The following is a 24,542-nucleotide window of genomic DNA, read 5'->3' as shown; positions in this document are numbered from 1 at the left end:
CGAGGCCTAGGAAGACCCCTCTGGGGTCTGCACCAGCCTCTTCCTTCCCCGCCCCTTTTGGGGTGAGTGAGGGACTAGCTACCCAACTCCACGGCATCTGGCCTCCTGTTCAATCCCCACCCCCGCCTTCCTGGCCCTTGGGTGGCCTCCTGGGCAGCTATTCCAAGGACCTCGGACACGCTCCTTCTTTGGACTAACTCGCGGCCTCGTGTCTACGGGTCTCTTCAGATACTGGAGTATTTACACAGCATGTCTCTGTCTTGAGATGTCAACTGTACAACATCAGCCCAGTATTTACTTCTGCGCATAAACACGTCCCCACGGAGTGTCTCTGGCACATGATTTTAATTGAGACAGTGTGAAGGATGTTTGTGCGTATGTGTACACACATGTGCACGGATATCTGTGTCTTCATTCTCTGGAGGAGAAGCAAGGATGGGTTCTCACAGCCTGGCTGGAGGGAAGGTGATAACCTGGTGACCCCTGGAGGAGCTGCCAAACCTTCCACATTCTCTGAGCCATTTCACAGATTTATTTTCTCAAGTGTTTCTGCTTGAGGTCAGGAGTAAATGCTCTCAAATAAAAACCATGAACCCAAAGCCAGATTTAAAGCAGCAGGCTCTTGGAACAGGCCCAGCGGAGGGTTCGAGGCCGCCCTTTCCTGCCATGGCCTGCCTCCTCGCTGCTTGGGAAGGGGAAGAGCCAGGAGGGTTCTAGCTTTTTTGGGCAGGGCCTGGGCACGGGGCTGGCGGGGTGGTGGCATCTCCCTTTTCCCCAAGGCATCTTGGCTCTCAAAAGGGGCAAAGAGGTGGGAGGGGAAAGGTTCCTCGGTTGAACGAGGAAGGGGAGGACACAATGTTTCTCCTCCACCGAGGGGTGGCCCGTGGGTTTTGGCAACTGCCCGAGGGAAGGAGGGAGGGGCATTCAGAGAAGTCGGGGGGCCCTAAATGAGGTTTTTTCTTCTAAAGGGAAAACATCCCTGCATCTTCACTCTCTTGCCACCTGACTCAGAGGCTGGCTGCAGGACTTGACATGTGAGTCCCACACAAGGTTGTTGGCCCTGTGGGGCAATCGCACTTTATTCTATAAACGGGCCTTTCTGATTGTCGTGAAGAGGCATGAGGCCCGGGCCCGGGCCACTTCAAACTCCGTCAGGAGCTAAAGGCAAGGAGAGGGAACTCATTTGGTTTGTTCTCCTTTAAAAGAGTTTCACATTTCAAAGTTTTCTTCCTGCGCAGTGGCTTGGCAGGCTGCTGTAATCCTCACACATAAAGTTTAAATTATGGCTCCCAGTGTCTGCTAACATCCCAGCTTTGGGAAAGCTGGTTAGGATCCATTTCAGTATTTGAAAAAGCGTCTGGTTAGTTTGGGGCCCCGGTTGTGGATTTTGTGCCTGAGCCAGGGTCTGCTGTCGCCAAAGCCTAACGATGCCTGGGATGTCAGTGGGTGGAACTTCGGGAAGGCCCTGGGGTCTGCCCAGAGGCAGACAGGGAGGCTGAGTGGGAGGTGGAGAGCCTGGGGTCCCGCTCTGGAAGAGGCATCTGCCGACCTGTAAGGGGTCTGACTGGAGACAATCAGCGGACGAGGGCACATTAGTAGCACCACCGTGACCGGCAGGAGGGCTCAGGGGACAGTGGTTCAGCACCTTCATCCGGCCACGTCCTGCTGACCTCTCCAGGTGTAGGTACTTGGCTTAGCCACCACAGCTGGCCACTTAGCTGCATTTCCCAGAGGTCTTCCAGGCTGAGTAAGGGCTCTTTGGTTGACTGCTGTCCCTTTTCCCAGAGCCTGTCCCCTGTAGGGACCTGGTGCTGTCTACTAGAGGAAGGCACTAGCCATCCTCCAGGCACCCAGTGTGCTGACCCGCGGGCCTGCATGGCACAGAATTCATCCACACGGCCACCTGCTCTGTTCCATCTTCAGCACCACGCAATGATCGGTGTCTCTGTGGCACAATCCGGGGAACCACTATTTTTGGCTCAGCAGCTCAAGACAATGGCAAGCAACCAAGGTAGCAAGATCAGGGACTACTCTCACCTTCAGGAGATGGGGCTCCATAAGGTAGAGGACTTGTAAGGGGCTCCCTTGGCTTCAAAGGCCCCCGTGAAGCAGGTCCCAGTCAGCAGGGGCAGCTGGGTACCACTTCGTGGCTTTCCCCTTGACAGGAAGGGAGGGAACTGTGGCAACAAGCCTGAACCATGAAGACCTCCCACGGTAGTTAAATGTCAAGCTGGCCTCTAGCCCAGCTAATCAGCAGACTTGTACACACTGGACTGTCAGTATATCAGATCTCCACTAGCTACACCGAAGGCACCTTTCTTAGGTGGCAGACACAGGAATCACAGTGGCTAGGGGCTCTGTAGGTGAAGTTTTAGGAATACGCAGGTCTTCAAAACTAATCCTACATTTTGCTTGCCATGTCCAACCTCCTCTAAAGTCCTCATTCTTAGTCATTTAAGAAAGGAGAGGTTTGTCTTGAAGAAACTTCCTTTGCCAACCTCCTTTCTGCTTTGCAGTCTTGCCTGAAGAGATTACCTACCCTGAAGGCTGCGTGCGGACATGAGTGTTGCACTAAAGTTTACTTTTATTCCCTTTCCCTAAAGGAGCTGTGATTTTACTTGTGATGCTATGGAAGAGGGAGGAGGTTTCAAATACTTTAAAACAATAGTGACTTTAAAAGAAAAGATTAAGAGTCTGCTCACTTTCTGGACAATGTGAAGGCGGCAGATGGAAGGCGACCACAGACCCTTTGCCCCTCTTCCTATTAAGACGTGGGGCCTATTTCCACCCGCTCTCCCACCTCACATCTGGCTTGGCAAGTGACTGCTTTGACCAACAGAGAACAGTGGAATGAGGTTAGGCCAATTCTGGGCCAGCCTTTAAGAGAACCAGCAACTTCTACTGTGCTCTCTCGGGCCGTAAGCCATCAAGTAAGAAGAGAGACCCCTCCTCGGGAGGTTCTGAGTCTACATGGAGAAAAAGCTGTTGCACAGCAGAGTCTGGCCTCCCAGCCATCTCACCAAGTGCCAGTGGTGTGAGTCCCCCAGACAAGACCAGCACCTAGGTAAACGTCACTGAGGGATCCCACTCAATGTCTTGGGGAGCAGAAGAATCCCGCAGCTAAACACTTCCTGGATTTCTGAACCATGCGTTTGTAAGATATAATGTAATGGCTGCTGGAAGCCACTCAACTTGGGGGCGGTTTGTGACGTAGCAGTGGCTCTGTGGTACAACACCAAAGTCCACAACGTGGGCAACAACTCCACCACCCACCGTGAAACCTTGCCGGCGTGAATGCCTTTTGGTGTCTGCTTGGCTTCCTCCTTTTATGCGACTTGGCCCAGCCCCCTGCCTCCAGTCACAGTGGTGGACCTTCTCTCACCCAGACTTGCAGAACTGGGAATGAGAGGCGGCTGGTCAGCCTGGGACTGGGGCTAGAAGTCACCGAGATGTCCTTCTCAGAAGGGAGGAAGGAAGTGTGGGGAGGCAGGTCTGCTCTGGGAGAACGTGATGCAGGTGTGCAGAGGGGCAGCGGTGAGGAGCTGTGTGGGAAGAAGGGAGTGAGGGGAAGAGGGGTTGTCTGGCTTGGTTTCCGGATGCTTTCTGGGTCTGCATGTACACGTTTCCTTTGGGGTCTAGGCGTACCCTTGCATCCTTAGAATTCTCTTTCTTGCTTAAGTGGCTGTGAATGGATTTCTGTTTTCGTTCATTTGTTTGTTTTTGCAACTGAAAGAAAGGGCCTTGGTGAAGTCTGCGATAAGTATGTTCAGCCCTGGAAACTGAAGGGAAAGCTGGCCAGACCAGTGAGGGGACAAGAATGTCCTTCTGCTGACCTTCTCCCTGCTGGGTGAGGGCGACTGGGAGTGACCCAAGCCCAGTCTAGTCTCCTATAGGCACCACACACCCAGAATGCCTCACACCAAGCAACTCTCTCTCCAAAATGACTTCAAATCCTGCCTTCCTTACTTTGGCTAAGGGAAACCATCTATTGTCTCAGCTAAAAACAGCAAAGCACTGCTACTTTCATGCTTTGGACCTCCCCAGTCCAACCGGCCACCAAGCCCTGCCTGCTCTCATTTGCTCCCCTCCCTGCCCCCTGTGGCAACTGCCCTAGCCCCCAAAGTGTCCCCAGGTCTCTCTCCTGAACAGACCTGGCCACCCACTGCTCTGCCTCCAGACCCCCCACTCCTCCCCTGTCCCCGGGGCAGCGGTGCTGCCACAGCCGAGGCAGACAATCTTGCTGCAGGCCGCTGCCCTCCTGGGACACGCCTCTCACAACCTGCTCACTTTCTCACCTCCTCTTCCTCCAGAGGGAATATCCATCTCATTTACGAAACGTTCTCTGACTTCTCTCAGGTGCTTCTCTGTGTTAAGCTCAGGGCCAAGTAAGCCTTTTGCCTGTGTCTTTTCTATACCTCAAGCTAGAGGTGAGCGTCTCTGTTTTACTGAGGAGGAAACTGAGGTTCAGAGAGGGCTACTCTCCCAGGCCTCACCCTGACGAGCACGCAGCCAGGTTCTAGTGCACAGCCTTCAGCCGGCAGAGTGCTGCTCTCACCTCCCACATGGTACTCTGTGGCCTTTCCATCCCCCTTGGGGTGAGGGATTAATAGTACCTTCTTCCCAGCTTCCAGAGAAGCTTGGGCACACTCATCTCCCTTTATTATGTGCCACGTGCCACATGGGGAAGTGTTCAAGGGCAGGGAGGAGGCACAATCATCGTTGTATCCAGCTCCTACCCAGTGTCTGGTTCAAAGCAAGTGTTCAGTAGATGTGAGCTGAAATGAAATATTGCTTTTGGATGCTTAACAAAGTGGTTTTGAGCCCACAGCATATCATTCAACTGTGTCCTTAAAGCTGTTTCAGACCATTGTCTTCCATCTCATTGGTAATGGCAAGACCTTGTATGGGGTCAGTGCCACCACCTGCTGCCATGACTCTGCTCTCTCTCCCAGCCCGAGGTAGAGGGTGGTGTCTGCTTCTCGGGTCTTGGCTCTCTGGATCCCATATAGCTGGGTGACATCCTGGCTACCCCATGATATCCATCTCCTGCAACTGCGTTCTTTAATAAACACAGCAGAAGCACAGCTAGGTAGGAAGGAAGAAAGAGCCTGTGCACAGTGCTGGGACATACCCTTGGATAGCAGAGCTCAGGACGGTGGCCAGGAGGAGGGCATGCTCATCACAAACAGGAATGGGGCACGGCCACCACACTCCCCACTCTATGTCCCCATCTGGTCTCACGCACCCAGCCTTGGAGGATTTCCTCTCATCCAATAAGCCCAGACAAAGGCAGAAGGAAGAAACACACCCCGCCACCCTGCACAACCAACCAAAGCCCCTTCTGTCTTCTCAGATCCCAAGCACTGAGCTGGCTTTGTTCTCTATGCACAGACCAGAGGTGGTCCAGTAGGAAGGAGATGGAGGAGGATGGGGGAGCTGACGACCTATCTGGCCACACAGATGAAACAAATGACAAACTGGCAGATTTTTTTTTTAAAGGTAATATCCACTTCTGGCAAATAAATAGGAAAATAGACACTTTTGATACAGTGCTTGTACGCGGGTAAATCGGTATAACCTTTTTAGAGGCAATATGCGGCATGTAATAAAAGGCTTACAGCGTGCGTTTCCTTTGACTTGGCAATTCCATTTGTAGGGTTTGTCTTTAAGCACATAATGAAGAATTTGTGCAAATATTTGGCTCTGAGGATATTCACTGTGGCACCGTTAAAGGAGGTGTGAAACCAGGAAACGCCTAAATTCCCACGTCCTGGTGTTGGATGAGTGAGGGCAGACTGTGCAGCCTCATGACTGTGCAGACAGGGGGTTTTTAACGACATGGAAAGATGCTCACAGCACTGTGTTTGGAGAAGAAAGGGTACATGGAAAGAAAATACATAAGATAAACTTATCTTCAAGTCATATAACTCAATGTATTTTCCATGAAACCTCCAGATACTCTTTCAGGTGATGTAGCTCTAAGTTCAAAGCAACGAGTCCCATTGTGAGTCTGAAAAACGTGTAATAAAAACATTGCTTTTCCTGTTTCTAGACTTCTTGGATAAAAGTGTATTTATTAAGCTTTTTTTTTTTCAGAATTAAAAATTGGACCCACAGTTTTGACTTTAGAGGTCTTATACCTTAAAATACATCGAGGACATTACTGGAAAATTCAACATCCTAGTCAAACATAAGTAGGTCCCAGGAGAGTGCTTGAGCTACGTCTTTACACAGTGAGGAAGGTCAAGAAGAGACAATGCTGCTCATCATGGTTATTCTGGGATGTGGACTTCTGAGCGTTTTACAACTTTTTTTTTTTTTCCTCACTGACATGTTACAAGGTCTGATGGATGAATACAAATTATTTTGTAACCCCAAAGCAGCTGATTATTTGAATTTAAAGCATCTGTCCACAATGATATAAAAGGCCATTTCTACCTGCATCTGAAGCCGGGAAGGAGCCCTGGAAAAGCAGAGGGTCCCTGGTGCTATTCTAGGAGAATCAAGAGCAGACAGAGGTTCCCCTCATCTGGAAAACTACTATCCAGTGGAAGAGATGTACCTTCGTTAGGTAATGACTGTGAGGTTGTTACCAATGAATAGAGAGCCTCTGAAGTAAAGGGGCTCCAGATCTCTGAGAGTGTGAGGCAAAGAAACCATAAGGTGAGGACATGCCCCTTTTTGAGAAAGTGACAGGAGGCAAGAAGGATGGGCAGGTGTTCCTTGGGGAAGGAGGTGGGGCAAATCTATCCCTTGGCTCACCTACAAGGGTTGGGAGAATGTACTGACTCTTTGGGGAAGAAATCATTTTCCTTTTCTACATGGGTAAAGAACAAAGAGTTGTTCTGCAATCCATTTGCCTGCATATGTCTGTTTTCTAAAGTAAATGGCGAGCCACTCCAAGCCCGGCTGTTCCTCCCCAGGCTTCTGTTGTGGTGTCAGGCCCTGATAGGAGCGGCAAGAAAGGTAAGAACAGACCGGGGCTGAGACATTTGCTGTCCCTCTAAAGGTCCAGCCCCGGCTGTGAAAGGCCTCAAGAGGAGCCAAGATTCCACTGGCGCCTGCAGGGGACCCTGCCCTTCCTCCACTGTACCTGCACTTCAGAGGAAGTCCTAACGGGACACTTCTTCCAAGAGTTCCCTCTCTGGTGAGGCGGAGGGCCAGGCATCCCTGCGTGGGCCCCGCGATCACCCCAACTCACCTTCCAGAGCAGAACAGCCAGCAGCAGGAAGATGAGGATTCCCACCAGCAAACTGATGGCAATGATCCAGCCCACCACATAGCCCCGAGGCTCCAGGTTGTGCAAGGCTTCGAAGACAACCTAGGAGGCAAAGCACAAGTGGGGATGATTCTCAGAAAGAAGTACTGAGAGCAGGACAGAGCCCGGCCAGGGCTTGACATCTGGATGGAACTACAGATCTGTCCAGACTGTTGTGACCAAAGCCGGGATTTTGGTTCAGCGCTTTTCTGCTTGTAGGCTGATGGATTTTTGACAGGATCGGAAAAGGCCCTTGAAATCCAAGTCCCAGTTCTGGAAAGGGTTGTCCCAACATGCCTGACTTCAATATCACGTGGTAAGGATCTCAGAGGATGCAGTCCGTTCTTGATTCAGGCAATGACAGTCTCCCTTTCATTATGGTTTTGAAATGAAGGGTGTGGGCATGCCCTCCATGTAAGACTCTACTCTTCCCAAGTGTTCACCTCAAGGGTAGCTTAGGACAATCATTTGGTCAATGCCAATTGCCTGACAGACTGTCGCTCCACTGGGGCCAGGACACCATCTGTCTCGGGTTTCATGGCTTCACACAGCAGGCCCTGCCTCCTGAAGCACTGGGCTCCACAGGAGCCAGATGCAATCCTGGCCCATGCCACAGGGAGGCCAGTTTCCCCAAGTTTTCTGGAAACTCAGCGGTGCACCAGACCTAGCCACCGACCTGCGAGTCAACTGGGTGCTCCTTTGCCTCGTTCCACATCTGGTGACACAGCAGATGTGGCCTGAAATGGGCCATGTATAAGGATTTACACTGCAAAAGCTGGCAGATGAGTCAGGGCCTCCCGCCCCCCCTGCCAGAGAACTGATTGCTCAACACATATTAACACTAACTGTACCCTCTGGCTCTGTTTTAGCCTCAATGGTCATGGTAGAGTCTGGTTTTGTAGAATTCAAAGCAACCATTGTGTCCTTGCTGTTCAGTAACTTTCCCTATCATGCACTGCCCACTTGAGCTTGCTGCAAAACAGATGAAAATTGCATGCTGGGCAGTCATTGTTTCCTTTGGCTGCCTGGCTGGCCCCCCACCCCCCCAGGTCTTTGTCCAAGCTGGGTCATCCCCTCCTTGGGGGAAAGCCATCTAAAGCCAGCTGGATGCCAGAGGCTCGCGGAGGCTCCGCCTTTGCCAAGAAGCCTCACTTACCCTGGGAGCCCGCTGTCCTGCCCCATACCTCCAAACCACATGGGGTGATGGGGCCCAATACTGACTTACAGTGAACAGCACTGTTTATGTCTCCTTTTAGAGCCTTGCTCCCAGCTCTCAAATTTTCCCAAATGGTCCTCTGTGTCAGGCTTTATGGTTTTCTTGCCATCTCTTGTCTAGTTCACACAATCACCCCAAGAGGGCTTCAACACCTGCTTTATAGATGGGGACCATTGAGGCCCAGAGAGGACAAGCCTTTTGCTCTGGTCCGTGTTGCTTAAGTCAGGATTTGAACTCAGGTCTAGCAAACCCCAACTCCCCAAATCGAAGCTTGTCAACAGCACACCATAGAGTGCCTAGCCGATGGTGGCTCTTCTTACAGACTAGCCCTTGGTTAAATGGACCATTTCTCAGCTGTGCCCTGATGATAAGGAAAGCCAAGTGCGAGCATCTCAATCTCACTACGTCCATCCCCACAGCTCTGGTAGGAGGGCAGGTGTGTGCAGTGGGAGGGGCTGGATGGTCATTCAGGATGCAGAAGAGCTGCCATGTTTGTACCTGCAGACCCTAAATCCAAAACATTATCTCCAGGAAAAGGAGGCAGAGCAGAGACCATCCCTTCCTGCATGGGGACAAGTGAAAGAGAGCTGCCTACCCACACAGTAGTCATTCTGGGAATGGAAAGGAGGCCACCTTGAGGCACATACTCACTGGCTGTGTGACCTTGGGCAAGGTACTTTCCCTCTCTGTGCCTCATTTCTCTCATCAGCAAACTAGAAGTAAAACAGCACCTCCTTAAGGAATTCAAGAGGACAATGCGCACAGGGTCCTAAGTCTAACACCTGGGAGAGCCCATCCTTGACAAACGGAAGGAGATTTTTCTATCAGTATTGGCAGGAGGGTATTTTTGAGGTTATGCATGCTTGGCTACTCTTTAATTAAAAAAAACAACAACATTTATTGATGTCTAAGATGCAAAGAGAAAAGAGAACACAACCCAAGGCACAACTCACTAAATTTTTATATACTGCATGCTAAATGCACATGTAATCAGCACCCAGAATAAGAAAGAGAACATGTCCAGTGCCCCCAGATGCCTGCTTTGCACCCCCTTCCTGCTAACACCCACATCAAGCATAACCAGAAGCCTGACTTCTCAGGGCCTACATTAGCTGCACCTGCTTCTCTCCTCAGTATATCTGGGACGGTACAGTGTGAACTCCTGTGTCTGGCTTCTCCTTCTTCTTCTTCTTCTTTCTTTCTTTCTTTCTTTTTTTTTTTTTTTTTTTTAAGATTTTACATATTTATTTGGGAGAGAGAGCACAAGTAGGAGGAGAGGCAGAGGGAGAAGCAGGCACCCTGAGGAGCAGAGAGCCCCATGTGGGGTTCGATCCTAGGACCACAGGATCATGACCCAAGCCGAAGGCAGATGCTTCGCCTACTGAGCCACCAGGAGGCCCCTGTGTCTGGCTTCCTTCTCTCAAAGTCGTGTCTGGGGGACTCATCCAGCATGTTTATGCTCACTGCTGTAGAGAACTGCCTAGTGTGAACCCACCGCAATCTGTTTATTCATCCTCTCCCTTTAGGGGCTGCCACCAAGGAGGTTGAGCAGCCCTGAAGGGGATGCGAGGTAGCAGCCCAGAGAGGGGGTCTGAAGTCTGTCATCCTACACCCACTACTTTCTATCTGGTCCAGCTAGAGATTCCTGTCTTTAAAGACGGATACGTGCCTTTGGGTTCTTGCCCCTAAAAGGCTGTGGACTGAACCACCTCCCAATTCAAAATCTCTCGTGGTATCTAGTGCAGATGAGCTTTGAGGCACTGTGGCCAACAGGTATGACTTCAGGCAACTGAAGTTTCCCAAGTTGTGAAATGGTGGCTTTAAAGGGAAAAATCAGGCAGTGTTGTGAAAGCACCTGGTGGTTGGTCATGTTAACACAAGGCTGCAAAGCTTCCTTGACAGTAAGGTGCTGAGGCAGGCCGTGACGTGAGTGCAGCATGGGCCGGCCATTGTCCAGCTCTTTCCAGAGCACCGAAGTCTTCTTGGGGACCCAGCCTGCCCCTCGCTGTCCAAAATCTGCATCCCGGCAAAGCCGCGCCAGAGCTCTGGTTTTGTGGATACAGACAGTCAAGAGTATCCACTGCAGTTTAGTCTAGAAAATTCTGCAAGAATGCCCTGACACTTCCCTGGAATGTGTGTTTAATCTTTCCTTATTTTTAGCAATGCTGTTCCTCCTCTTGGATGTGTGTCTTGTGCTTTGGCAGAGATGGTCCCTGCACATCAAGACTCTAATAAGTCCATCTGGGGGAGAAAACCAAGAGTGCCCTGTGGTTTTAAGAAGTCACATCTCAGATAAGACCCCAAAGGAAGGCACAGCTGCTGGACTATGGCAGGGATGGGGTTGGGAGTCAAGAAGCAGTGACCCTGGGCTTTGTCTCTACCACTGATGAGCCGGTGACCCGAGTCAAACCCCTGGAACTTTCCATGTATCTTTTCTCTCTGTTTTCTTGTTTCCGTCCCGTCCCCAGTCTCTGTCCCAGGTCAGCTCCTGGTCTGCATTCCCTGCATCATTTCGGGAGCCCTGGGGAGGCCCCCCTGCTGTCAGGAGTATCTTTGTAAAATGCAGGTCTTCTCTTGCTTCTCTGCTTACACTATTGATGTGAATACACCATCCAGGGTCCCAGGATCTTTACAGTCTGGTCTCCCTCCTGCCTTGTCAGCCGCACACTGGGCAACCATACACATCCTAGCCAGTCTGCGTCAACTTGTCTGTGGGGCCCGTGCTCAGGCCAGTTGGAATGACCTTCAGTTCTAGCCCACTTGGCAAACTCCAATATTACTCATCTTAAAAATGTACATACCATTTGGTCCATTAATTCCGTACTTGAAAATTTACTCAAAGGCAAAGAAATATAAAATACAGAAAAAGTTTTTCCTTTAAAGATGTTCACTGCACAATTATTTATCCTCACGCAGAACAGAGATTTCCCTAATGCCCAACAACAGGGCAACAGGTAAGTCAGTAGATAATTATGGTTAATCATGATGTGGACTTCCATAGAGCTATTCAAAAGGATGTAATCGCGCTGTCAAAGCACAGTTTTCAACAAGCTGAAGACATGCCTCTCCCACAAATACAGAGTGAACAACTGTTAAAGATGTATTTAATTCATTATGAAGGGGGATCTTTGAAACTAGTTCAAAGAAGGATGGTGAAAATCAGATACAAAACTCGGTAGTAGCCCACAGGGTGCTGAACTACAACCTTGGGGATTTTATTTTCTGCTGGAGAGAGAAGTCATTTTCACCTTTACTGGCAAAAGGCATTTATAACTGATCAGTCTTCTATAATCAACTTGTAACTTCACAGAATCCAGGCCCTAGAGCGTTAGGCAACCCTGTTAAACCTTTTCTCAGATTTTAGTGAATTGAAGGTCCACATGAGGAACCTGGTTACAATGCAGATTCTGCATCTCTGAGTTTGGGCTGGGGCCCTGGGAATGTTCTAGTCTACCATTGGAAGGACGTGCAATCATCTTTTTGCCTGATTTCCATGTTTTAAGTACTTTTAGAAAACATGAAAACAACATGGGAAAAATTAAAATTTTATGTCAAATGAAAAAAATGAGAATATCAATTTACTGTCTAGATCACATCAGCTTTGCAGAAAAAAATGGTAGGACATTTCAAAAGTACACAGGTGCTTTTTGGTATAACGGGAACTTTTTTTCTTTTTTCTACTTTTTTGCTATTAAATTTTTTTCTTAACTGAGCATTTCAAAGCCAGGTTAAAAAAAAAAATGAGAGAGACTGGGCTCCAACATCTCCTGTTCCAAGAAGCCTAACCCACGGCCTCTCTTTTTGGCAGAATTAGTCATTCCCTCTCTGAGCTTTAGGAAATGACCTCTTTTAGCAGAGAAGACTTACCATGGTATCTCAATGGCACAAGCAGAAAAAATGGAGGTTCTCTGGTTGTAAAGAAGGTAGGCAGCCAGAGCCCAGGCTGCTCAGCTCTCCATTTGCAAACCTGTCCCTCCTTACCCCACCCCAGTAGGCCTGGAACTAGCTCAAGGGAACCCTTGACTCCACAACACTTAGTTTTTGTTTTTGTTTTTTTTTTTTTTTAAGATTTACTTATTTATTTGACAGAGAGATCACAAGTAGACAGAGAGGCAGGTAGAGACAGAGAGAGAGAGAGAGAAGCAGACTCCCTGCTGAGCAGAGAGCCTGACGCGGGACTCGATCCCAGGACCCCGAGATCATGACCTGAGCCGAAGGCAGCAGCTTAACCCACTGAGCCACCCAAGTGCCCCACAACACTTAGTTTTAAAACCACAGCTAAACAATTGGCAGTCCCGGCCTTAAGTCCTTCTCGCTCTGTCAGACAATGATGTATCTCCCTGTGGATTTTTACAGAACAAGGTTCCAGGTACATGTCCTCCTGTCGCCTAAACCAGGATCGTGATTCACGATGCCATTCGTGAGTGCACACATTAATAAATTATAATAAATGTCCTCTTGGCTAGAGCATGAGATGAGGCACGATGTTGATTCAGTCTGCAACAGAGAATAGCGTTCGAAGCCCGAGTCTCTGAGTGTGCTTCCTGTCTATCTCAAAAATATATTTGCAAATGTGATTTCTTGGTGGGGAATTCTGGCCATGCATCCATCCGTCTGCCCACCCACCCATCTGTCCATGCAACCATCTGTCCATCCACCACATCCACCTCTCTGTCTACCCATCCATCCATCCGTCCATCCAACTAACAAAGGTCTATGTGGCAGCTGCCACATGCCGGCCACTGTGGGGGTTCCATGATGAATCGAGCAAGCAGTCCTCGCGCTCACAAAGCTTCCAGCTTTTAGAGAATCCTGACCAGTCAGACACATAAATGTGAAATCCCAATTTTGACAAGTGCCCCAAGGGAGAGGTTCATGGTGATGAAAGACTCTGGGATAGGGATGGAAGTCAGAAAGAGTTCCCTGGGGGAAATGACTGAGCTGAGGGTGATGAGTCAAAAGCAGGGGGAGAGGCAGCATTCTAAGGAGAAGGAGAGTGTGTGCAAAACCCCCGTGGCAGGCGTGCACTTGGCAGGGGTGGGACAGGACCAGAAGACCGTGGGTTTGGGACAAGGAGAATGGACAAGAGGCCAAAGGAAGATGTTCAAGATACAGCTAGAGAGCTAGGAAGGGCTGGAGGTTGTGTTAAGAATCATACACCTTATATTAAGAGGAATGGGATTGTGATGCAGGTTTCTGACCGGGGAGAAGGACATGGCCTGCGATGTGCCAGGAGCACTTAGCCGGGGGAACAACTGCAGATTAGAAGGGAGAACCTCCCACGGTGGGGGAGGGGTTCAAGGAACAAACAGCCTGGGGAACAGGGTTGCAGGAGAAGTGGCGCTGGGAAGTGAATGCTTCTGGTAGGAAAGGAGGGGAGAAGAAAGGGAAAGATATTGAGGATGAGGGAGAGGCTGGTGGTGGAGGCTGGCAGAGGCTGGCAGGAGGCCGAGAGACAGAAGTTCTGAGCAGCGAAAGGATGGGTGATGGCACGGCCGGCTGTGGACTGAAGCCAGAGGGCTTACATGCTAGGTGTTAGCCAAGAATACAGAGGAGAAGGAGGAGGCTGAGCGTTTGTCTCCACAGAGGCTTTGAGGAGGACAGACATCAGGCTGTGACCACAGCCGGTGGATACGGGGTGTCCTGCCTGCCGCTGTGAAGTCTGAGGTCCTCCAGGCTGGCAAACTGATGCCAGGGGACCACTGGGAGCCGACTGCCAGTCTGAGGCAGCTGGCAAGCCAGACCAGGGTGCTCTATTCCCTTCTGTGTTTCCGGGAACTTTTATGTTCCCACCACTGCAAACAGGCCTCATGTCATAGCCGGCGATGCTCAGGTCTCTGGAAGGCCTGAGGACACGATCACGGTGGGGAGCACCCAGCCCAGGCCTCTGCTGGACCAGGGCTTCCAGTGGTGAGACTTCCCGGAGGAGGTTCAACCTCAGACCCAGGTCGGCTGAAGGTCAACCACAGTGGCCAGATGCTCTCTACAGTCAACCTCACACCCATCTCCCAGAAAAGGAATTCGAGTACAAGAAAACGTGGATGGGGAAGAACATCTGGGACAATGAAATGACATTTCCACCTGCTTCTGATTACATCTCATCGCCAGTGAGAGTGCGGAGGAGGGAGGACGGAGAGACGGCCGTGGGGGCTGGAAGAAATGTTCCCGGCACAACCTCGTCTTAAACTGCTCTCAGAACACAGCCTTTGGGAAGTGCACAGCTCAGGGGAGCAGGGAGACCTAGGGAGACAACGTCCAGGAGCAGAAAATAAGCCACACATCTGGCGAGACTGAGGCTGTATGCCTACGCTGGGACACGCAAGATGTCAGAGCCACTGAGGCCGCCAGGTGCCGGGGATCAGAGGAGCCTCACTCTGTTTGGAGGTTCGGGGGGAATGAGATTGGCTAGTGCTAATTTCCTTTAGGAATGGGGCACATTTGTTGGGAACTTACTGAGTTCCAGACCCTGCGCTGAGAGGTTGTATATCCATTCCGGCGGATAATCCTCATGATTGCTCTTTAAAGGGAGGGGGAGCAGACAGCTCGTCGACCTTCAGGCTATTCTGAGGAGAAGCCATGCATCTGGTGAGGGCCTAGACAACAGGAAGAGCTCCAAAATCAACTGACCCTTAAGTCTGCACATGATGTGCTTCTCAGGCCACCGGAGACAAGGGCCACTCTTAAAGACCAAGGGCCAGCTGCTTACCACCCATTACTGTGACCCCTACCACCTGCTGGGAATAGTGTTCTCATTGTGTGTGGGCACAAGGACACAGGCCAGCCCAGGGTAGAGGGACATGGGATTAAGGAAGACTCAGGACTTGTAAACAGGCCGACTCGGCATCCAGTCCTGGCTCTTAGACTGACAGGCCATGGCATCTCAAACTTGAAAGGTCTTTTCACCTCTTGGAGCCTCAGTTTCCCCAGTAGGAGAAGAGAGCAATGATACCTAGTTCGGAGGGTCACCAGATCTAAGCACATCAAATGCCGGCACACCATAGGAACTGAACATACACGTACGGATCTAAAACAATGAAGTCGTTAAGCACAGTGGGACATTCCAGTGGATGGTATGATTTCAAGGCCACTTTCCCTAGGTCACGCTGGGAGAGGGCAAAGGACCTTGAGCTTCCTTCTGAAACAGCCCACAGCCAATGACAAGCAGGTCTGAAAGCCCAGCTCCCTTGCTTCAAGGAGGACAAACTCTGGGGTGGTCTGTATGTTCCAGAGTCTTCCACAGCATCAGGCTGAGGCTAGGGTCCCCTGAAGTTTCATCCTTCCTCTTCCCCTTTGTCTTCCCTATCCCGGCACCTCAGTCCTTTCCTGGGCTCACACACTCGTCTCACGTTCGCCTCTTGAGAGTCTAGCCTAGGACCCACGCAGCTTCCTGTGGCATGCCTGTCCTTTCTTCTTGGCCCTTAGAAAACCCCTCCAGGGCCTGTCCAGGGTCATGCCTCCTTCCGCGCAGCCTGTCCTCCCCTCTTCAGCAAGGCGTTCTCAGCACGTAACCACTCTGTGTTGCATGCACGGCTGTGTGCGTGCACGTGTGCATGCGTGCTGTGGAAGTCTGGAGGGCAAAAGGGTTTCTTGTTCACACTTATTGGGGGTTCAGCTCATGTCTAGTGAAAGAACTGGATGGACTGGACAGCATCCCTGTCCTAAAATACAACCTTTCACACAGAACTCCCTAGAGTCTAGGGATACAGAGGCCACCTAGGGAAATGGAAATAAAAGGGCACCTGAGTTGCTCCATCAGTTAAGCTTCTGCCTTTGGCTCAGGTCATGATCCCAGGGTGCTGGGCTCGAGTCCTGCATTGGGCTCCCTGCTCAGCGGGAAGTCTGCTTCTCCTCTCCCTTTGCCCCTCCCCTCTGCTTGTGTTCGATCTTTCTCTATTTCTCAAGTAAATAAATGAAATCTTTAAAAAAAAAAAAAAGGAAATGGAGATAAAAAACTGGGGGAACTTGAGGTCCCCCAGCCCTGATTCAACCAGAGCATATTCAATTTAGTGGGTTCTATTGTTTACAAAAATAAAAACGATGACGACAGTCCTGATGAAAACCAGACATCACTGGATTAGGATAAACTGACTGAGACTCTTGAGGATTTGGGGGAAGGAGAGGCTGACTCTTCATGCGTTCATCCTGTCCTCGGCCCTCACATTCTGCAGTGAGAGCCTCTATGAGCTGAGCCCCCCATGTGGACATACCAGGCAAGGAGTTTCGCATCGAGATACTGTTTAATCCCTCCCAACCCTTTTGGACAGGCTCTCCCTTCATGTGACCCGCATAAATTGCTACTTCTTCACTGACAAAATCTACCTGCCTACTTCCATCTCCTCTGTCACCATCACCTCTTGCCAGGTAACTGTCACAAGCTTCTAACTAGCCTTCTTAGGTCCACCTTTCCTCTTACGATCTGCCAACACCATGGCGGCCCATGATTTTTAAAGGCCATATAGCTGACCCTTGAATCACACAGGTTTAAACTGTACGGGTCACTTTCATGCGAATTTTTTTCTTGATAAATACAGCACAGTGCTGTAAATGTATTTTCTTTCCCTTATGAGTTTCTTAGTAACGTTTTCTTTTCCCTAGCTGATTGTATTGTGCGAATATAGCACATAATGCAGATAACATACCGAATGCGTGTTAACGAACTGTTCACGTTATCAATAAGGCTTCTGGTCAGTAGTGGGCTATTAGTCATACGCTTTTGGAGAGACAAAGGTTATGCATGGATTTCTAACTGCCAGACGGGTCGGTGCACCTGACTGCTGCCTGCATTGTTCAAGGGTCAGCTGTCTCCTGGATCATGCCATTCCCTGTGTCAAACAGGAGCTCTCGGGGGCTTCCCTTTGCTACCACCCCCTGGCGTGACATGGTCTGGCCATGCCTACACGCCCCCCCCCCCTCACCCAGATATCTGTGCTGTTCCCTGGGCTCTTGCCACACTGATCTCTGAGCCGTGAACCTGGCGGGCTGTTTGGGTCTTCAGGCAAACTGGGGTGCTTCTCCCCATCCTTGGCCAGCAAATTCTTTCTCGAGTTCTAGGTCTCAACGTCCTTGGAGAAAGATTCTCTGACCGCCTTTAATAGAAAGCAGGTGAGTCCCATAGAACTAACCCCAGTTTGAAATGAAATCCTCTTTGCTTCCCTGTTTACCATCTGTTGTCCTCTCAGTCAGCTCTGGGAGTGTGGGGACTGTGTTTACTTGGTTCCCTACTGAACCCAGCGCCTACTACAGCACCTGGCTCTTAGCAAGCCTGCAATAAGTATTCATCAAGTAAATACGCAAATGGTGACTATTAGGAAGTAAGACTCATGTTCTGGCAGACGGTGCTGGGATGCTACTCAATTCCTTATGCTTACAAGTGAATTCTTGCTTGTGAGGTTGTGAGGGTAGGGGGTGAGGGGGAGGACCACTTTTGGATGATGGTATGTGATGGGCCTGGTGGTGATCTTCCAATGATTCTCTTCTTCATCCTACATCTCAATGTAATCTGAGGTTCAAGGTTTGTATCGGGAAGTAGCACAACGAAAGGACCGTAAGTGGCATTTTTTGGAGTCACCTCTGTTTACCACATTAGGTGATGCCTCTCTGATTGAGATGCCTTGGCTTATGTCTTTGGCTGGGGGGCAATGGTAAGGTGCAGAACAAAAGCACAAGTCTCTAGCAAGTAGAAAGCAGCTTCCCCGTCTTTTGGGTGGGAAAACGGAGGCTTACAGAGCCAACCTGACACCCAGAGTCACACAGCTAGGATGTGAAGGAGATGGATTTCAATCTAAATTCTTCTCACTCCCAAGGGGGAGATGCCATGCTCCATTTCCACAGAGGGTGACTTCTCTGAAGGGGCCAAGCCTGGGAATTGAACTGAAATGGCTTTGGAGAAAATTGCTGTGCTCATCAATGAGTGCTTAATAGGGCAGCTTTCCTTAGAAGTGAAAGCACAGGCTGCAGTCCTGAGGCTTCATTCTGGGGTCTGATTAGACCGAGAGGGGAAAGCCGCCTCTGGGGTGAGGACAGCCAGGTCCAGTCTGAAGGAGCTGGCTAGGCTCCAAGGCCCCCTGGGTGGTTTCAACAGAGATACTTTAAAATGAATCAGTGATTTCCTTTCCCTCCTGGATACTTTGCATTCATCCAGGCCCTTTCACCCCTGCAGGCTCAGCGCCTTCCCGAGGGACTGGCAGGCTGCAGTGGGGAGGGGGAAGGAACACCCGGCTGGGAGTCAAGGGTCCGGAGCACTGTTCTTGGCTCAGTCACTGTGAGGTCTTGGGCAAGTCACTTCTTCTTCCCGAGTGTCAGAGGCCCTTCGTTCACAAGAGGAAGAAGCTTAGTGGTTCTAACCTGGGCTGGGGAGGTGGAGGCACGAGGGAATCTCTGGGCACTTGCCAAAATTCGGAACCATCTTCCTGTCTGCGGGAGGGATGCTGACGGCAGCGGACTGCATGAGGGAGGTGAATGCTAGTGTGGACCTACGGCCCCCATGCACCATGGCAGAAGGTGGAGGGCCCCAAACATTTGCCCTGTTCAATAAGCAAGGAAACGGTGCTCATTCAAGCACATTATTTCTTAAAGAAAAAAAAAAAAAAAGGCAAAAGAGTACAAACACTCCTTAACGACCTTTGGACAAAGATTTTCTCATTTTCTCACCAAGGCCGCAGCGCTTGCCCAACGAAGTGGTCTAAATGATTGAGTGACTGAACGAGGACTCTGTCTCCGACAGGCGCTCTAAGAAAAGCCAGGGCTTAGCTGGTCCAATGCTGACCCTCAGGATTAGAGAAGCATTTGTCACTTTTTAGTAGTCCTGTTATAACCCCCCTTCCAGTGCTGGGGAATCCTACTCTGTGTCAGTGTCAGGGCAATGCTGAGGCCCAAGTGCCCATGATCTGCTCTCCCTGGAGTGTGGTCTCCCCGAGACAGGGACTGAACCTCAGCCAGCGAGAGGCTCCTGCCTGACTCAGAGCAAGAGGCCCAGAGATGCCAGGTAGGGACAGCTGTGTCCAGGGCACTACATCAGGCTCTTCCTGCGGCTGGACTGGACCTGGGGTTCCTGGTTCCTCAGGTGTCTCGACTCCTCTCCTGTCCCCAGTCTGGTTTTCCAGCCTTCCCAGCGATGCTGAGAGCCACCAGATAGCCTTTGAACCCATTCCAATTCTGCCGAAATGAGTTAGTGCCAGTCCCTCCTGCTGGCTCCTAAGATCTCAGCCACGTACCCAACCCACCTGGCAATGACGTATTCACCTGGGGATTTATGTATGTATTGTATTTTCTGCTACTTGAAAATATCAAGAAAATAGGTTTGCTCTGTAATTCCTACAAGCTTCTCACCCAGCCTGAGAAGGGAGCTGGGGCTGGTGGCTCGCAGTGGCAAAGCCAATTGCCTAGATTCCTGGTTGCCCCTGGGGGAGTTGTTAGCCCTGGTCATTGGCAACTCTCCCTGAAAAGTTGGGTTGGGTTGAATAAGAATAGGAAATGCAGCATATTCTTGGCACTGGAAAGCGGTACAGAATGCCACCCCACCGGTCTCGCCTGGAACTCTCACGTGTGAATCTGCACACAACCTGGGGCGCTTGGTGGGGTTGGTCTTAGACAAATGCTAACATCTGACCTGGAAAAGTACTCCCAGACCTATTTATTAATATCAGGGCAGACGCTTTAAGAATCTATTACGTATTTCTAGTTTTTCACCGAAATGCTTTTGTCAAGCTAACTACTCAGACCACAGCATAAAAACAAAAGATCCCAAGGGTCCCAGGAAAATCAGGGGATGTTTCTGTTGATGAAATTGACCACCGTGGACACATTAGGTGGTTACAGATAGCGTCGTTTCCTTTCCGTACACTTCCTGTTCGATCCAAGGCCCTCAAAATGTGGTACCTCTTCTACAATCTTGTGAAATTTTGCCTGGTTTAAATTTAGTAGCTATCCTCCATGGAAATTTCCCCTCAAATAGACAGCTGACAGAAAGCCAGGCATTCAGAAGACTCACGCAGGGAAGAACGTGTTTGTTCTAAAAAAGCAAACCTTCCTACTCAGGAAAGATTTTTTCCCCCTGCCAGGAAAGTTGAGAACAGATTGTAGGACTTCATCTTAGCTCATGGGTTGAAAAGGCAAAGTCCCGGAAAGGAGGGATAAGGGCACGTTGTGGGATTCTGAAGGCTGAGTGCTACAGAGAAATCAGTGGAAATGAGAGCTTCTTCCAAAGATTCTTGATAATGGAAATACCACCACAGTGCTCAAAGTGGAACAGTAATTAATGGAAGTGGTATTTGGGGGGCGTACAGATGACTCAGAAGCTGACAATGGGATGTTAAGCAATGTCTTCCTGGATCCCACAGCTCCGTGTTCTCAGCCAAGGCAATGTGCCCGGCGATTTTTTTTTTTCTTTTTTCATCTACACAAGGAATTCCACCTGTAGAAAACCTGCTAAATTACATCCACTAGCTCTTAATTGGAAACACTGCAGTCTACCCAAACGTGCCAAACCTCCCCGTGTGGCATGGATTGCATTCTAGAAGTCTTTTTAACCAGAGCGATGACCCTGAGCGATGAATCATTCTCCTTCACTTCCCAGGTGAGGGTCCGAATTAGCAGGGCAATGGCCAGAAGGCAGGGAGGGAAAGGCCAAAGCCAGCTCCGAATATCTGACCTCCAGCAAAACTCACCCTCGAGGGTGAGAGATGCCAGTGTCTTTCCTTGGCATCCCGTTCGGTTTCTGTTATTAAAATGAGCGGCTGGCCAGCTCCGCAGTGGGAGCAGAGGAGTCAAGCTCTGCATCTGACGGTCCTTCCCCGCAGTGAGCCAAGTCCCGGTGTGGCTCTCACTCCCCTCCCCACCTCACAGACCCACATGCATGCTGGACCAGCCAATGCTCATCTCTTGCTCACCACACACAGCAGTGGGACTGAGGTTTCGTGGTGGTCCCCAGAGACTTATTTTTTTAGGGCCTCATAAGAGTGGCCTTCGGTCTGCTCCCCATCCTAACCTTTAGACGCGTGGTGTTCCCACTGTCGACAGGAAATAAGTTAACCACCTTCTCTTTGTAGGTACATCATCTCTATGAATTTATCACATTGGTAAGTTTGTCACAGCAACATGGACTCTTCCAAGAGTCCCCCGAGAGAAGGTGAATTCCAGGGAAGGGCTTCCAAAAGCGCCACTGGCACTAGCTCAGTGGCAAAAACAGTTCACAGGCTGCTGTGTCCCCTTTCTCTCTGCTAGCATCTCAGTGTGGGTGTCAGGGATGTGCCTCCTATCCCCACCCCTGTAAATCAGCAAAAGGTAGTAAAATCCCAAGGCCACACTTCTCCTCCAGCCTCTCCCACATCCCCACATCCAAGCCTCCCGGCTGCTAAGCTCTCCTGTGTCTCTGAGGCCTGCCTCCCAATGGCACTTTACAAAGGACAAGGGCGTAGAGAATGAAAGAAAGTTCTAGGGCTTGGAAATTTGGATGTGACCTCTTTCAAGTCAGTCAAACAACTTGTTTTTAAAACATCCAGTGTTTATCCATGGAGCAATGTGATTGGGGAGGCAGAAGAGATTTCAGGGAAAGGTCTGAGAAAGATAAAAATAGTCTTGGCTTTCAGAGTGGAAATCCAAGCCCTGTCAAGGGTGCTTCCAGACTATTTTTCCTTTGGCCGGTCATAGCAGGGAGCATTCACATAATGGTGGCACCGTGAAGAACAAGGCTATCACAAGAGCAAACCACAGAAGCTTTCCATGCGGGCCTGGAGGCCAAGGCAGGCCTGGTCTTGGGTCTACCACAAAGTGGACATCTTGGCCTAGAGACCATCTTTACCCTCGAATCCCAGCACCACACCACCCAGATTCTAGGCGTGGCTGACTCACCATCATTTCTTCTGGGTTCCCATTGGCTATCTCCACCACCCTCAGGGCAGGGTCCACCTTGACCTTGGCGCGGGTCATAAACTGGATGACAGATGAGCTGTCCTGTGGAAGAAGCAACAGAACTCAGTGACAGATTTTACTTTACTTTTTTTTTTTTTTTTAGTGACAATGTCTGGCCCTTAAGGTAGTGGGTAGAACTAAATTCCAAGATTCCACGTGGGCCAGACAAAAATGTTATCACTGAACTAGATGCCTCCCCTATCCCTGGGACCTATGTGAAACAGAGCTTTCCAGAGCTTTCTCAATTCTCTCACACCATGGTGGAGGTTGAAAAACTGAAGTTTTGCCGATCATCAATACATGCGAGCTTGTGTGCTGTGGTTTCCAAGTGGTAAGAGCCAGATATTTGGATATTGATACTGACATATTCCCAAAGAGCAGAAAATAAATAAAGCTGTTTAATTGTCTGCGACAAACCCACGCCTGGCATTCCGTAGAAGGCATCTGATTTCTATTTCTCAAGCATCTTCCTGCTCTGACCACAACCCTCAAATCCTTCACATGAGTTACTTTTAACTCTTTCTCTGCCCTTATGTGAGGCTGCCTGGGGGGTCAATGCCATCGAACGCGGAGAGAGGGTATGGGATGGAGGGATGAGAAAGGGAACATCTGGCTCATAAATCAGGTGATGGCCCGAAGAGCAATGACACTGGGGTGCACGTGGGGTCCTCTAACACTCAGGAAGAGCCCACAGGCCAGAGGTGGTCACCGGCCTTGGTGGGGGCTCAGATCCAGATAATGAGAAAATGGCTCCCAGGCTGTGAGGGAGGAGGAAGTTGGAAAAGGACAGAGCAAAACTGTGGCTCTGGGAAGGGTCAGGACCTTGAGCCCGTGGTGGAGATGGTCGGTGCTGCACGACCCTGGGTGGAAACTTCTGGCACGGAAACCGACTGCAGGCAGCCCACCCGTGGGGGCGGCTGGGGCTCTGCCAGCAAGGTGTCATGGGGCACACCCACCCACATCTCCTCAGCCTGCCTGCCACCCAGGGAGGTACCCGTCAGATGCAGCTCTGCCCCACTTCTGGTAAAACCTACCCTCTGAAAATGAAAGTGGAGGACCCTCTTCTAGAAAACACTCTGAGGGAGCCCTCTGCTCTTCTCGGCCGAAGAAACTACAAAGACCTTCCTGGAAGGACACCCAGGGCCGCCACTCTGTGTCCTTTACCTGGGAGCTACGCACTGATTATTGCTCTTTTTTAAAAACAGCAGTAACACCGATTTTGAATCCTTCTGGGAAGCTTGTTGCTCAAACGGACTGCTCCGCTGAGCTCTCATTAAGCAGTAAATAATTTTGTAGGCAGATAAGCTTTTGACCCTTGGATCATTGTCACATCTTGGATGGTCTTACAACAATAATGATGATGATGATGGCAATTGTCAGAGCTAAAGGCCGAGAACACTTTCAGAGAAATCGGAATCCTCTGTTAATTTACCAAGTCAGACCCCACATTTCAAATGAAAACCTGTTAAGATCCAAACAATAAGACTGCAAATTCCTTGGTCTGGGGCCGGACCTTGAGGTCAAAAGAAAATAAACAGGACGGTAGGCCCAGGCAAACCACAAGCCTGGAGCAGCTCCATATCCTCAGGAAGGCCAGAGGGCACCGGGCCACTAGCGCTTACTCCCCAAGGGAGGCTGTGGCTGGCTTCAGGGGCATTCTTTCTGCATCTCAAGCTCTGGGAGGAGCTGGGGTCCCATCTGGTTCCAGGTCAGCCTCCTTTTCAGCTTTCTTTTGCACCGGAATTTCTGATTTCTGTGGAAAGGGTGCTTTCAGGGAGAAGGAGCCTCTCACAGTTACAAAGGACACCCTGCAGCTGTCTCTTGGGGTGCAGACTGGGATGGATGGCCCTTGGGAAGAGCAGTCAGGAGGGCATGCCCCTGGGCAAAGGATCCCTATGGATTGGTGATGGGAGAAAGACACAGAGAAGCCGCAGAGCCGGATGCGAGGAAGGCCTAGGCCTTGCGATTAAATTAAGGACTGATGACTGGAGTGCAGGCAGCTGACATCTGGGTTAAGGGTGAAAGAGGAAGGAGAGTGGCTTCCTGCCCTCGGTGCCATCATCAGGACTCTGGCGACAGTGATGACTGTGGCGTGGGGAATAAAACTGTCACCAGGGCCACTGGTCAAGGGCAGGTAAGTATACGGTGTCCTGAGGACCC

The 24,542-nt window shown here is 50.3% G+C and overlaps 1 protein-coding gene across 3 annotated transcripts in view; it reads right to left on the bottom strand.

Annotated features, from left to right (window-relative positions):
• ITGA9 (integrin subunit alpha 9) overlaps window positions 1-24,542 on the bottom strand; it is a 323,185-nt gene that overhangs the window by 9,096 nt on the left and 289,547 nt on the right. For all 3 annotated transcript variants that reach the window (XM_082745464.1, XM_082745463.1, XM_082745465.1), the window contains 2 exons: window positions 22,323-22,424; window positions 7,202-7,321 (listed from right to left, as the gene is read on the bottom strand). In XM_082745464.1, the coding sequence (XP_082601590.1) occupies window positions 7,202-7,321; window positions 22,323-22,424 (222 nt within the window). The remainder of the gene's footprint in view (window positions 1-7,201; window positions 7,322-22,322; window positions 22,425-24,542) is intronic.

Source organism: Mustela nivalis, assembly GCF_964662115.1.
Source record: "Mustela nivalis genome assembly, chromosome: 1".
NCBI lineage: Eukaryota > Metazoa > Chordata > Mammalia > Carnivora > Mustelidae > Mustela > Mustela nivalis.
The sequence above is the reverse complement of the archived record's forward strand: the minus strand, read 5'-3'. Positions and strand labels throughout refer to the sequence as shown.